At 44.7% G+C, this 10574-nt stretch overlaps 2 protein-coding genes across 2 annotated transcripts; both read right to left on the reverse strand.

Annotated features, from left to right (window-relative positions):
- Positions 1 to 374: 374 nt before the first annotated feature.
- Positions 375 to 3959, reverse strand: LOC127333198 (isopentenyl-diphosphate Delta-isomerase I-like). The gene is made up of 6 exons (XM_051359538.2): positions 3792 to 3959; positions 2458 to 2513; positions 2257 to 2348; positions 1214 to 1316; positions 991 to 1128; positions 375 to 850 (listed from the first exon to the last, which is right to left on the reverse strand). Exons 1-6 carry the CDS (start codon positions 3854 to 3856, stop codon positions 597 to 599), a joined length of 708 nt encoding a protein of 235 aa, XP_051215498.1. The 5' UTR covers positions 3857 to 3959; the 3' UTR covers positions 375 to 596.
- Positions 3960 to 5575: 1616 nt separating this feature from the next.
- Positions 5576 to 9631, reverse strand: LOC127333199 (pentatricopeptide repeat-containing protein At4g18975, chloroplastic). Its single transcript, XM_051359539.2, has 5 exons — positions 9487 to 9631; positions 7004 to 7094; positions 6651 to 6799; positions 6320 to 6527; positions 5576 to 6026 (listed from the first exon to the last, which is right to left on the reverse strand). Exons 1-5 carry the CDS (start codon positions 9594 to 9596, stop codon positions 5835 to 5837), a joined length of 750 nt encoding a protein of 249 aa, XP_051215499.1. The 5' UTR covers positions 9597 to 9631; the 3' UTR covers positions 5576 to 5834.
- Between the last annotated feature and the right edge of the window lie 943 nt (positions 9632 to 10574).

Here is a 10574-nt window from a genome sequence, read left to right on the forward strand (position 1 = left end):
TTTTCTGTGTATTCTATTATTGTATTCACATGATGATTTTTAGTCAGATGTAGTATTATATTCACATGATGGATTGTGATATGTATAACTATGCATAGTCCAACTTTTATAGTCAAACGTTTCCGTGATATCTGGATAAGAGTGCAAACTTGTGATGGGAACGATTTTTCTCATAAGATTAGTAAGTTCTTTATAAAGTTATATGTTGAATTTGCAATTTTTTATGCTCTGTTTTCAGGCTGCACAAGCCAAATTACTTTGAACCAGTCGCTCACAGAGCGCGATCAAGTCCGTCGCAGGCCGCCTGCCACAGGAAAGCCTATTGCAAACATGAAAGCTTACACATGATTCCATCATCATCATCATCATCATCATCATCATCATCATCATCGTTCATCATCAGTTTGGTACATGTAAATATGTAATGCAGAGAATACAAAGGGCCAAAGGGGCCATCATAAGCCAATGCGACGTTGATGTTTAAGCACCGGTTGAACAAAAATCTAGCTGTGGATAAATTCTTTACTGATTCAACATACAAGAAAGTTTGATGAGAGAACGCTGGAGCAGCCACGGAACGGCATGTGCTCCATTCCTTACTTCAGCTTGTGGATAGTCTTCATGTCCACGGCCTCCTCGAGCGTGCCTTTCTCAAGGTGCTCCCACCAACCCATGAGGAAGTTGTCCACCACCAGCCTGAACCATGGAGACAGCTTCACGCCACCCTCACCGGCGTCCGCCTGCCGGATGAGCTCCTGTAGCTGCTCACGGCTAACGTACTTCACGTCAGCCACTTCGTCTGGGTTCGGTAGCACTGTCACATCTCTGACGATGAACAGCAGGTAGTCCACTGAGGATGAGAAAAACAGATGTTAGCACGGGGTGGTATCTCTGTCACAACTTGCATTTCCAGTTAAACGTGATGTGTTTACAGTAACGGAACTAAGCAGATACAGTTAAGTGATGTGTCAGGCCGCGACGACGACTTACACTCATGTTCACCCCATTTTCCATCAGATGGGGCCTTGTAAAGCATCCGACCAAGAGGGGTGAATTGGTCAACTGGCACATCTTCAGCTGGGATGCCCAGCTCATCGAGGAGCTTCCTCTGAGCAGCATTTCTAACACCTGGAGAACGAGAAATTGCTAAGTGCAAGGGAAACAGAGTAAGGCATGGAAGAAGCATTGACTCTCCTAGTACTATGACACATACCAAGGAAGTTTTCCTGAATAAGTTCAGATTCACGGTATAGAGGATGGCTGCAGCAGGTGTTGGTCCATACTAGAGGAAACGTCACCTTTGTTTTAGATCTTTGCTGCAAGAGTACAAAGCTACTTAGCAGATTTTCTTTTAAAGAATAATGTGATACTGAAATAATGGAAAGAATGTTCAACCAAAAGATTGTTATCATCAGAAAGGATATTTGACAAAATGAACTAAGTTTCAAATAGCAAAGAAGATACTGTAACGAGAGGATTCTAAGAAGATTTTGAACCATATTACAGTCAGAAATGCTGAGTAGGCCCTATCAATTTCAGCTAGGCAAAGGCATTGTTATCATGCAGCTGTAAGCAACGTGAGTGGGCTAAGCAGAGATAGGTACATGTCTCAGTCTCTTCACGAAATTCAGTCAAGTCAAGCTGGCAAAGTTATAGCAGCTATTAATTATGTACGGAGGTGGAAGGAAAGAAATGTTCCAGACATTTTTTTCTACCCGATGTTCTGTTTTGTTTTCAACTTTACAGATAACCCTATTTTCGCCTTACTTCTGCGAAGTACAAATTAGAGTTAATACTTCTGTTATCTCAGAATTTTCTACCCAAGACACTTAATGCTCTTAAGTCGTGACGAGACACTTAACTGACAGCACTCAGTATTTCTATTTCAGGAGGTAGCAAATCTATCATGTAATATGTAACTGTAATTCCATACAGTCTACAGGTTACGAGGAGCCAAAGATTCCAATGCAGCTTCAGAGCTAACTATATAACGTTTACATGTTTCAAAATATGAAGTAATGCACACTGGTCAGCAACACAAGGTTTGTTATTTCTATGTTTCCAAGGCAAAAACCCAATGTCCAGCTGGATTTTTTCCCCTGGTACTAGCTACCGGAACAACCTGGTGCTTTCAGTAAAAAATGTTGACTTATGGGTAGAGTTGGATAGGACCCAATCACTAGAAGTCTACAACCTTTGCCAAGTGGATATAATAAGGAAAAAACAGTAAGTGCTAAATAATTAACTTCTCCAAACCTGAAGTAGCAGCTCATATTTTGAATTGAAAAGGAATACACTGAAAGCCCTGTGGAGCAGGTTCAAAGTTTCAATCTTTTCCATCAGATGGCCTACATGGCATGAAAAAGACAGGTCATACTGTGCCAGCGATTGAACTAAGGCAACATCAACAAAAGATAGTTTACCAAAATAGCCACATGACAACAGAATTGAACTTACAGGTATATTTTGATTCATGGCCGACAACGTTGTCCTCTTCATCTACCAAAATGCATCTGTGAAATGATAATCCAAGCACAGCATACAAAACCGTTAGTAGATGCCTTAAATACCCACAGACGGAGTAAATTAAGAAGACGTCATGTTTACAGTTAAGCAAGTCCAAATATGTTTATTAAGGTTACATACGCACATGAGACAAATAGACTAACGGAGCAACTAGACCTAAGGCGGCATATCTTGATTACGTGAAACAAGTCTAGTCAAACTTGCTAAGCTGCAGACAAGATTGCAAATCTGAACTCATTAATGCTGTTCCTTGCAGTTTTGAGAAAAGCAAATGATTAAGTGGCTGCTAAAGCAAAAGGCGCCATTACATTTAGTATATATATTTGTGTAATAATAACACAACATAGGTTAGTCTACACGAAAATAATAAAAGGAAAAGTCTCCTTCTCAGATCTGCGCATGAAACTTTTATCTTCTGAAGCACCAGCAATAAATATAGCATACCTAATAACTGACAGCAAAAATGCAAAGAAACTTGCAAGGTTTCTGGAACATTTGGGGATCTATGGCGTTTGTCCCTAACCCAACTGCGATTTACTAAGATCTGAATGTTGTTTATCAGTTCCGCACAATATAGAATTGGGAGCCGTGAGCTCCTTGTATGTATCAAAGACTTGTAGAGAAAACGCATCCCCGGCGCATTCCAACCAAAACCTGGACTGCTCGTAATTTGCTATTTATTTTGGATTCGTACCGCTTCAAAGGAACTTGTAAAGCACCAGCTCAGATCATACTTTTTTTGGACATTAAGAATTTAGGCAACTTTTAATTGCACAAAAGCTAGGCTGGCTGCTTGTCGTCTAAAACAAGATGTATATTTATGACCAACCAGGCAGTCCTAAAAGGGGTCGCCAGCTAGATGTCTCTTCCTGGTACCTTGCTATACTGTACTACTTTCAGCCAAACACGCATACTAACACAGTGTCCTCGTCGCACCGCAATGGCATGCCCTGATTTTCCGGGCTGGCGCACTCCTACAGCATATATATAGGAGGAGATCGATATTCCCCGGAAAACACAGATGCAAGTCATCACACGAATACGGGTCCACGGCCCAGCATTCAAATTCAAAATCGCCAGACCCACCCTTGACCGGCTCTGGTCACAACGAGATCCAACGGAGAACCAAGCAAATCAGAAGGTGAAACCCGAGATGCGCGCATCTCGTCACAACGCTGACGAAAAAAGCTGAACTTACTTAAATAACGACAAGTTCAGAAAGAGGCGGGGCAGAGAGAGAGAGTAGGATTCGGGCGGGCGCTCACTCGTCGTCGAACATGAGGCGCCTCTGGACCTCGTCCATCCCCGCGTCGTCCCCCGCGCCGGCCATGTCTCTCGGCGGAGGAGGAGTCCCGGCGGCGACGCGAAGGCTCTGCGACGGCCGTGTGCAGTGCCGATGTGCAGGGGTTGTGGGGGCGAGGACTGAGGGGGCGGCCGATTAAATAACGGGGACGGGGCCGGCGTGGGCGGATGTTTTTGGTACCCTTCGGAGACTGACCGGTGGGCCCAGGGATGAGTTTCCTAGTGATCAGAAATCAGAACCGCGTGGTCCAGTTGGAATAGGATCCCATCGGATCGGTTTCAATGGAAGGAGATGCCAATAATTAAGGGGTCATACCAAAAAAAATACCCCGAGGAATTAGCACATCGTGCGATGCACGAGCAAAATCGTGTGATGTGATGTGCTTTCCTTTTAGCACATAGGAAACAAAATAATTCTGGGGACATACCAAACAAAGGTAGGGCCTGTTTGGTTTGAATCCCAGCTCACCTTACCAAAAAAAATGGTCATGCCAAATATCCTCCTACCTGTTTTGGTTTGTTGCCAATTATTTAGCTGACTATAGGGCGCAGTGTCCAAACACACCGTTAAAGCCAACTATGTAAGAGTTAATAGCAGTGTATGAAAAGAGCCATATTCATCGGGCTTGAAAGTAAAACGAAATTCACGACACCAAGCTTGTCGTTTCTCATCTTTGTCCCTTGAGCACCTCTTCCTATCCATCCATCCCCTTGGCCCCACCATGTGTTGCCCCATGCCGCTCTAACTTCCTCTTCCTACTTTTAGTTACCCTAAATTTCCACGCTTGCTACCGGTGTCGATATCCTATCTCTCCTTCTTCTAGGGATGAATGTCCCTTCTTTGGCACAACCTATCTATCGTCCTCCCTTGCCATAGTTTCACCTCGTTCATGACTTGCATCGGCCACCTTCTCCACCATAACATCCGAATGTCCTGCCTTTGCTTAATTCATCGCACACGGTCGTTTGTAAAGTATAATTTCCGCAGGTGAACATAACTGTTCCATATGCGTTCGGGGCCTCTTTAGACCATAGGACTACAAGATATAATGGTAGGAAAATAGAAAAAATGTAAAACGCATAGAACATATAGGATTTTTTTGTTCACAAAAGGATGCAACAACTTTATCTAAATTTACATATATCTAGACGACGTATTTTAGGGTATATAGGTACATGCAAATCTTGACAAAGTTTAGACATCATTACATTGACCAAGGGAGTATGAACTTTCTAGACTTCCCCATCCATCCATTTGTGCAACCTGTGGCGTTGGAGCCAGCCGGATGAAGCAGCGAACCAGCGCCGCGCACGGCCGGTGGCCCGCGTCCACGGATGTGTATAGTTCCGGAAGTTTCAGGTTTGTCGCCTCCAGCGTGAGCCACCCAGCCAGCGCCTCATGTTAATTTTTGAGTCGCAAGTTTTCATTTCCAGAAACTAGCAATGCCGTTGTTTGTGTTTTCCGTGAACCATCTGGTGCTAAACTCGCATGTGGTCTCCGCAACAGAGCAGCCGTCGAACATCAGCCAAGTTGAAAGTACACACACATGACATGGTGAGTAGCTGTCAGATGAAAAATATCAGCAACGGGGATCATGGTCCCTGTGTCGCTGTGTGGCTCTCAGGCAGGAGCAGGACGCACACAAGACCAGACAACGATAATGGTAAAGCCAGCCAGGCTGTGAGCAGGCATCAGGGCAAACATGACTAAAATCACCGCCAGGATGCGCTGCTGAAGAAATACCAGTTTAAAACATCACAGTTTGTCCGTCTAGACTAAACTAAGACACCTATTTTTAGATGGAGGGGGAGTACATGTTTTGACACCAAAATCATTAGCATGTTAGCTGTTTGACACCCTGTATATGTGTCTAGAGAGCATTACAATTTCACACCTCGTTCCATCTGGCATGCTCACATAGGACCTCGGAAGAAGATATCACTTGCATATGTCCAGATGAGGCGATATTCCTACTGTTCGGCCCAAGCTATTCACACAACGGTTACTATGCCAAAGGTCCTGCCCTCTTCACCCGAACACGCTCTCCGTTGAAATGGATGTACTTCCACTTCTTCAAGTATTTCTCAAGGACAGGCTTTTGCTTATCTTCCTGGCCGGAGGCTGCAAATGCTCGTCCGATCCTTCTTGTTGTATCCTCATCTGGATGTACCCCTAATTCCTCCATGTCACCGTATATCTGAAATTCGGGAGGAGAAAGTTAAGGTTTCAACTCTGACCAAAAAGCTAGACTGCACTTAATTACATTTCAGCATTAAAGCACATGTTGACTTGCATTTAATATCACCGATCATTCACCTAACGGTCAACAGGTACGGTGGAATATTAAGAAACTCGGGTAGCTTGATGAATGACCCATTAAGACTACAGCAAATGACTCTTATAACCAAAATTAAAACTGCGGCGAATATGTTAAGAGCTCAAGGTTGCCTAAATCTTCGAGATAAGTAAGAAAAAAAAGTAAAATTTAACCTCCAAAACTTTGTCTGGAAGATGGCGCGCGTTGTAAATCTGGATCATCCGAGAGAACAACTTCTTGGGCACTGAGCGTGTATAAGTTTGTATGATAGTGTTCCATATTGACTCAACCTCATCTACCCTTCCATCCATAAAAAGAGCCAACAACAGTGTATCGTATGTTGTCCATGTCATCACCTGACCTTTACTCATCAACCACTTGGTTACCTGTGAAACCATTCAAAATTCACAGGTCAGTGAGAAAACGAGCTTGCTGAACATAACTCTCAAGAGGAAATTGCTGTGATCTTGGCAGACTAGCAATTAATTAATTAGTTCATCATAGGTTACCTGGATAATTTGTAGCCATTTTCTTCGCTTCTTCAGCATTGCCAAAGCTTTTGCTGCTGCTATAATAGGAAATTCAGGCTCAAAAGCAGTCCACCTATCCAATGCGCCATAAACAGTTTCTTTTTCATTCGGCAGCTTTGAAACCTAAGAGAGATGGTTCCAGACACTGGTTTGAGAACACATTAGTTTTAACCCCAATAATACCATTGCTAACAAGAAAAAATCCTTACAAATAAAAGTGATGCTTATGAGAAAATAAAATACCAACAACGCCGTTTTGTTAAACTGATTTCGCACATCGAGCAAGGAGAAATGAAAACATCATGACCGAGTGGTATTGTATCTTACAGTATTAACAAGACAAAGAGCCTTCTTCCCTGACCCAGCTGAATCCTTCCTAATCCACAAATGGTGGTGCTTGTTTGGCTTCTTTGACACCCTATGACCATAACAAATGCAATTTAATTTGCTGCTAACGAATGAAAAACCTACATAAATCCAGACAATGTACACAAGTCAAAATCTTCTTTTACATGAGTCATTTCGATGCTTTCTTCCTCTAACACGAAAAAAATCTTCCTTCAGAGGCTCCTTCTAGAACTATTAGTTTAGCCTAGACTGTTTTGAAGTTGTGCCTTTCTGTATTTATTCAATAGATAAATGGTACGATTATATTCTCTAATACGGTAGCAAAGTGGCCGATCCTAATGTTCTCTAGTCGCTCTATCCTTCTAGATGAAGAAAGTTTGGTAGTATGACTGAATAGAAAGATGGTCCACAAAGAAACCATGTAGGCTTACAGAACAATGTCAGCACACTCATCTTTCCACTCATTTAATAAACAGAGCTAGATAAAACACATGCACTTAACATGCAGAACTGAAGCACAATGGTAAAACATTCTCTGTCTCCTCCGCGGCTCCGCCCCCCTGTCTCAAGCATTTAGTTGGATTAATTTGCTTCGACACTACTTCTGTTACTACATGTCAAATGCTCTTCTACTTGACTCTACTTATTTAATAAAGGACAAGATGTGGCCTCCTTGTATTCTTCTACATGGTACCAGAAAACCCAATCATCATCTTCATTTAAGCTCGTTTTCCTCTTAAACAGAGCTTGTTAGTTTAGGTGAACATGAAAATCGTATGCTCCGATACCATGTAGACGGATAGAACGAGAGGAGAGTCAGCTTATCATTAATTGTTCTCTCGTTTATATCATGTTAGCTAAAACTTGAATCATTGATACCACAATGAGTTTCATGTACCAATCAGTTCTCCCAAAAGATTAAGTTGATGAGAGAATGTGAATGATACACTTTAACCATCTTCCTCAAATATCCCACTGGCACATCGATGCCCATAGAAATCCAATGTTCATAATTTTTTTACTTAGATAGTTGAATTTCATGGAGAATATAAAACATGCAAAATGATACAAAATGTAATAAAATTTATATTTCATATTTCAAAACCCCAAAGACAAGATGGTAAAGAGTGTGGAGAGACAAGCAAGCAAGCCTATCAGCAAGTTACTTCTGATGGAGTGGAGGTGGGATGACTGACATGCCATCACCACCACTCGTGTGGCATAGGTGCCCCATTTTACATCACCTGGGAAAACAAAAACTGCACAGGTGATGCAAACCCCACTTTTTGGTGATGTATTTTGGTGCCCTATAATACATCACCTAGAGATGGTCTCATAGATGTAAGGCAGCACAGATGACCCAAGAAAATGACGGTTCACAATTAAAAATGGCATCCCCTTTCAAGCACAGGTAGCAGCAGATATGCTCTTTTATTGAACAATACATTGTCAACTTGGAAAGATGATGCAGAATCTGAGTATCATGACAATACAGGCACACTGCCTAGGCATGATGCAATAGCAAGACTGTATAGCACAATGCAGCTCACTGCACAGTATTGACAAACCAATATCCAGTCCACGGAAACTAGCTGAAGGCCCTAGCCACTACTATGCATGATGCAAGAGCATGACTGCATAGCAAAATGCAGGTCATTGCCCATTATTGACAGACTAATGTTCACTCTCCCTCTACTTTTACTTATATAATATATATGTGGGGGTAATTATCTTGCAAAAAACTCAAATAAACAGATACAATTATCCTCACATGTGGGACTCACATCAGTGCAGCAGACACCCAATAAACAAGGAACTCATATCTGTCAAGAATCAGAAATGGATCTTCGGAACATGTTTTTTAGTGGTTTTTGTAGCAACGCATGGGCTCCGCGCTAGTATCCTAAACAAGACAACCATATACAAACACAGTAACATGCAGAGAATCAGAGGTGAATCTTCAGAACATGTATCCGTGTCCTGCCTTAACTCCAGAAATCCAGAACAAGGCTTCTTCAACAATACGCTGCACAGCGCCAGTACAACCATTTTCAACCACTTCATATCTGTCAAACTACCCCTTAAACTATGTTTGGTATCTCGAACTGCATCACCAAATCACGACAAACAAATCAGGGAGCTTCTTTGGTACAACAAAAATTAACGGAATTCTTAGATTACACCGAGGACGGCCTTCTAATCTAGACCAGACCACTGCCTGCGACTGCGAGTGAGGGGAGATGCACGGACGCGGAAGGGACGAACAACCCAATCCAATCCAATCTAACCGCGAATCCTGCAGCTACGGCCGTGCGCTAGGATTCGCGTACGTTGAAATACACCCGCACTTCGCAGCTCGAGCTGACGAGCCGCCCACTACCCTCATCTCCCGAAGACCCGAAGGCCACCCCAGCACAGAGCTACGGAAAAAAGCCAGAGAAAACCAAGTCTGGTCCACTTACAGCGCTCGTCTATTGGGAGGGCGGCTACCTCCTCCTCCTCCGCTCGTCGCCCTCGTCGGAGGGGGCGCCGCGAGGCGCGGCCCTAGGCGGAGTGCGAATGTACTCGCCATTGCCGCAACTAAGCCCACTGGCTCTGGCTGGTGAACAAGAATGGAGAACCTGATAACGGGGTCCTCTTTTGGGCTTCCTGGGCCAGCTTGGAGCCTGCCGGGAGCTGAAGCCTGCATTATTGGAGAACTTCCAGCCCAACTAAATTCACATTTCCTCAAAACAAAAAACTCAACTCACCTTATGGCAGCAGGCCGTCGAATCTCGGGCCAACGACCTGGCGGTGGCCGGCTGCCGGAGAACAAGGCATCGATCTCTTTGGGCAGTCAGCGGCGTCCGAGACGACTGTGGACCTCGGGAAGCGGCACAACCGACGAAAGGCTCGACGGTGGAGATCGGGCCGCTGGTGTAGCGAAGTTGTGGTCGTGGAGCGAGAGTGTAGTCGGGGAGGCGGGAAGCGCCTGGAGGGAGTCGAGACCGGCGGTGACGTGGTTGGAGAAAAATATGTGGGTGCCCCTAGTTGACGCTTCACGCTGCATCGCATCAAATTCTTCCTTCCTCACCTTTCTTCTTCTTCCTCCGTCGATTCCCCCGCCGCGCCCGCCGGCCACAACCGCCTGCCTCCGCCACCCGCGCCCGGTGCCGCTCCCGCGACGCCTCGGTGCCCGGCCCTGCTCATTCCACTGCCTCTAACGGTCCACCGTTGCCCCCCCACTTACCTCTAAACCCCCCACCACCCACCTTCTCCGACGCCGGCCATCTCACCTACACCGCACCCGAACCCTAAGCCCTAAGTCGGCCACCTCACCCCGCACTACCAGACCCGACCCTAACCCTAAGTTTTTTCCCTCACCTCCACATGCGACGTCACGGCGAGCCGCATCGTTGCCAGCTACGGTCATGATCGCCTCCTCTCTGTATTCTACGAAGGTCGTCATCCCACTTCTGCACCTCATCTTTCTCCCATCCGTTCATCATTCTCCTCTCCGGTGGCCATTGACACGCCAGCACCCCTACGCTTCGCAACGCTAACCAGTGCG

This window comes from Lolium perenne, chromosome 2 (genome assembly GCF_019359855.2).
Source record: "Lolium perenne isolate Kyuss_39 chromosome 2, Kyuss_2.0, whole genome shotgun sequence".
NCBI classification, from domain to species: domain Eukaryota; kingdom Viridiplantae; phylum Streptophyta; class Magnoliopsida; order Poales; family Poaceae; genus Lolium; species Lolium perenne.

Excerpts from the sequence above, each read along its gene's own strand:
- LOC127333198 (XM_051359538.2), bottom strand. The coding sequence starts at position 3,856 with ATGGCCGGCGCGGGGGACGACGCGGGGATGGACGAGGTCCAGAGGCGC. Across the intron at positions 1,317-2,256 it reads AATATGAGCTGCTACTTCAG|CAAAGATCTAAAACAAAGGT; the intron begins GTTTGGAGAAGT and ends GTACTCTTGCAG. Across the intron at positions 1,129-1,213 it reads TATTCAGGAAAACTTCCTTG|GTGTTAGAAATGCTGCTCAG; the intron begins GTATGTGTCATA and ends CTCGTTCTCCAG.
- LOC127333199 (XM_051359539.2), bottom strand. The coding sequence starts at position 9,596 with ATGGCGAGTACATTCGCACTCCGCCTAGGGCCGCGCCTCGCGGCGCCC. Across the intron at positions 6,528-6,650 it reads CTACAAATTATCCAGGTAAC|CAAGTGGTTGATGAGTAAAG; the intron begins CTATGATGAACT and ends TTCACAGGTAAC. Across the intron at positions 6,027-6,319 it reads TTCCAGACAAAGTTTTGGAG|ATATACGGTGACATGGAGGA; the intron begins GTTAAATTTTAC and ends CCCGAATTTCAG.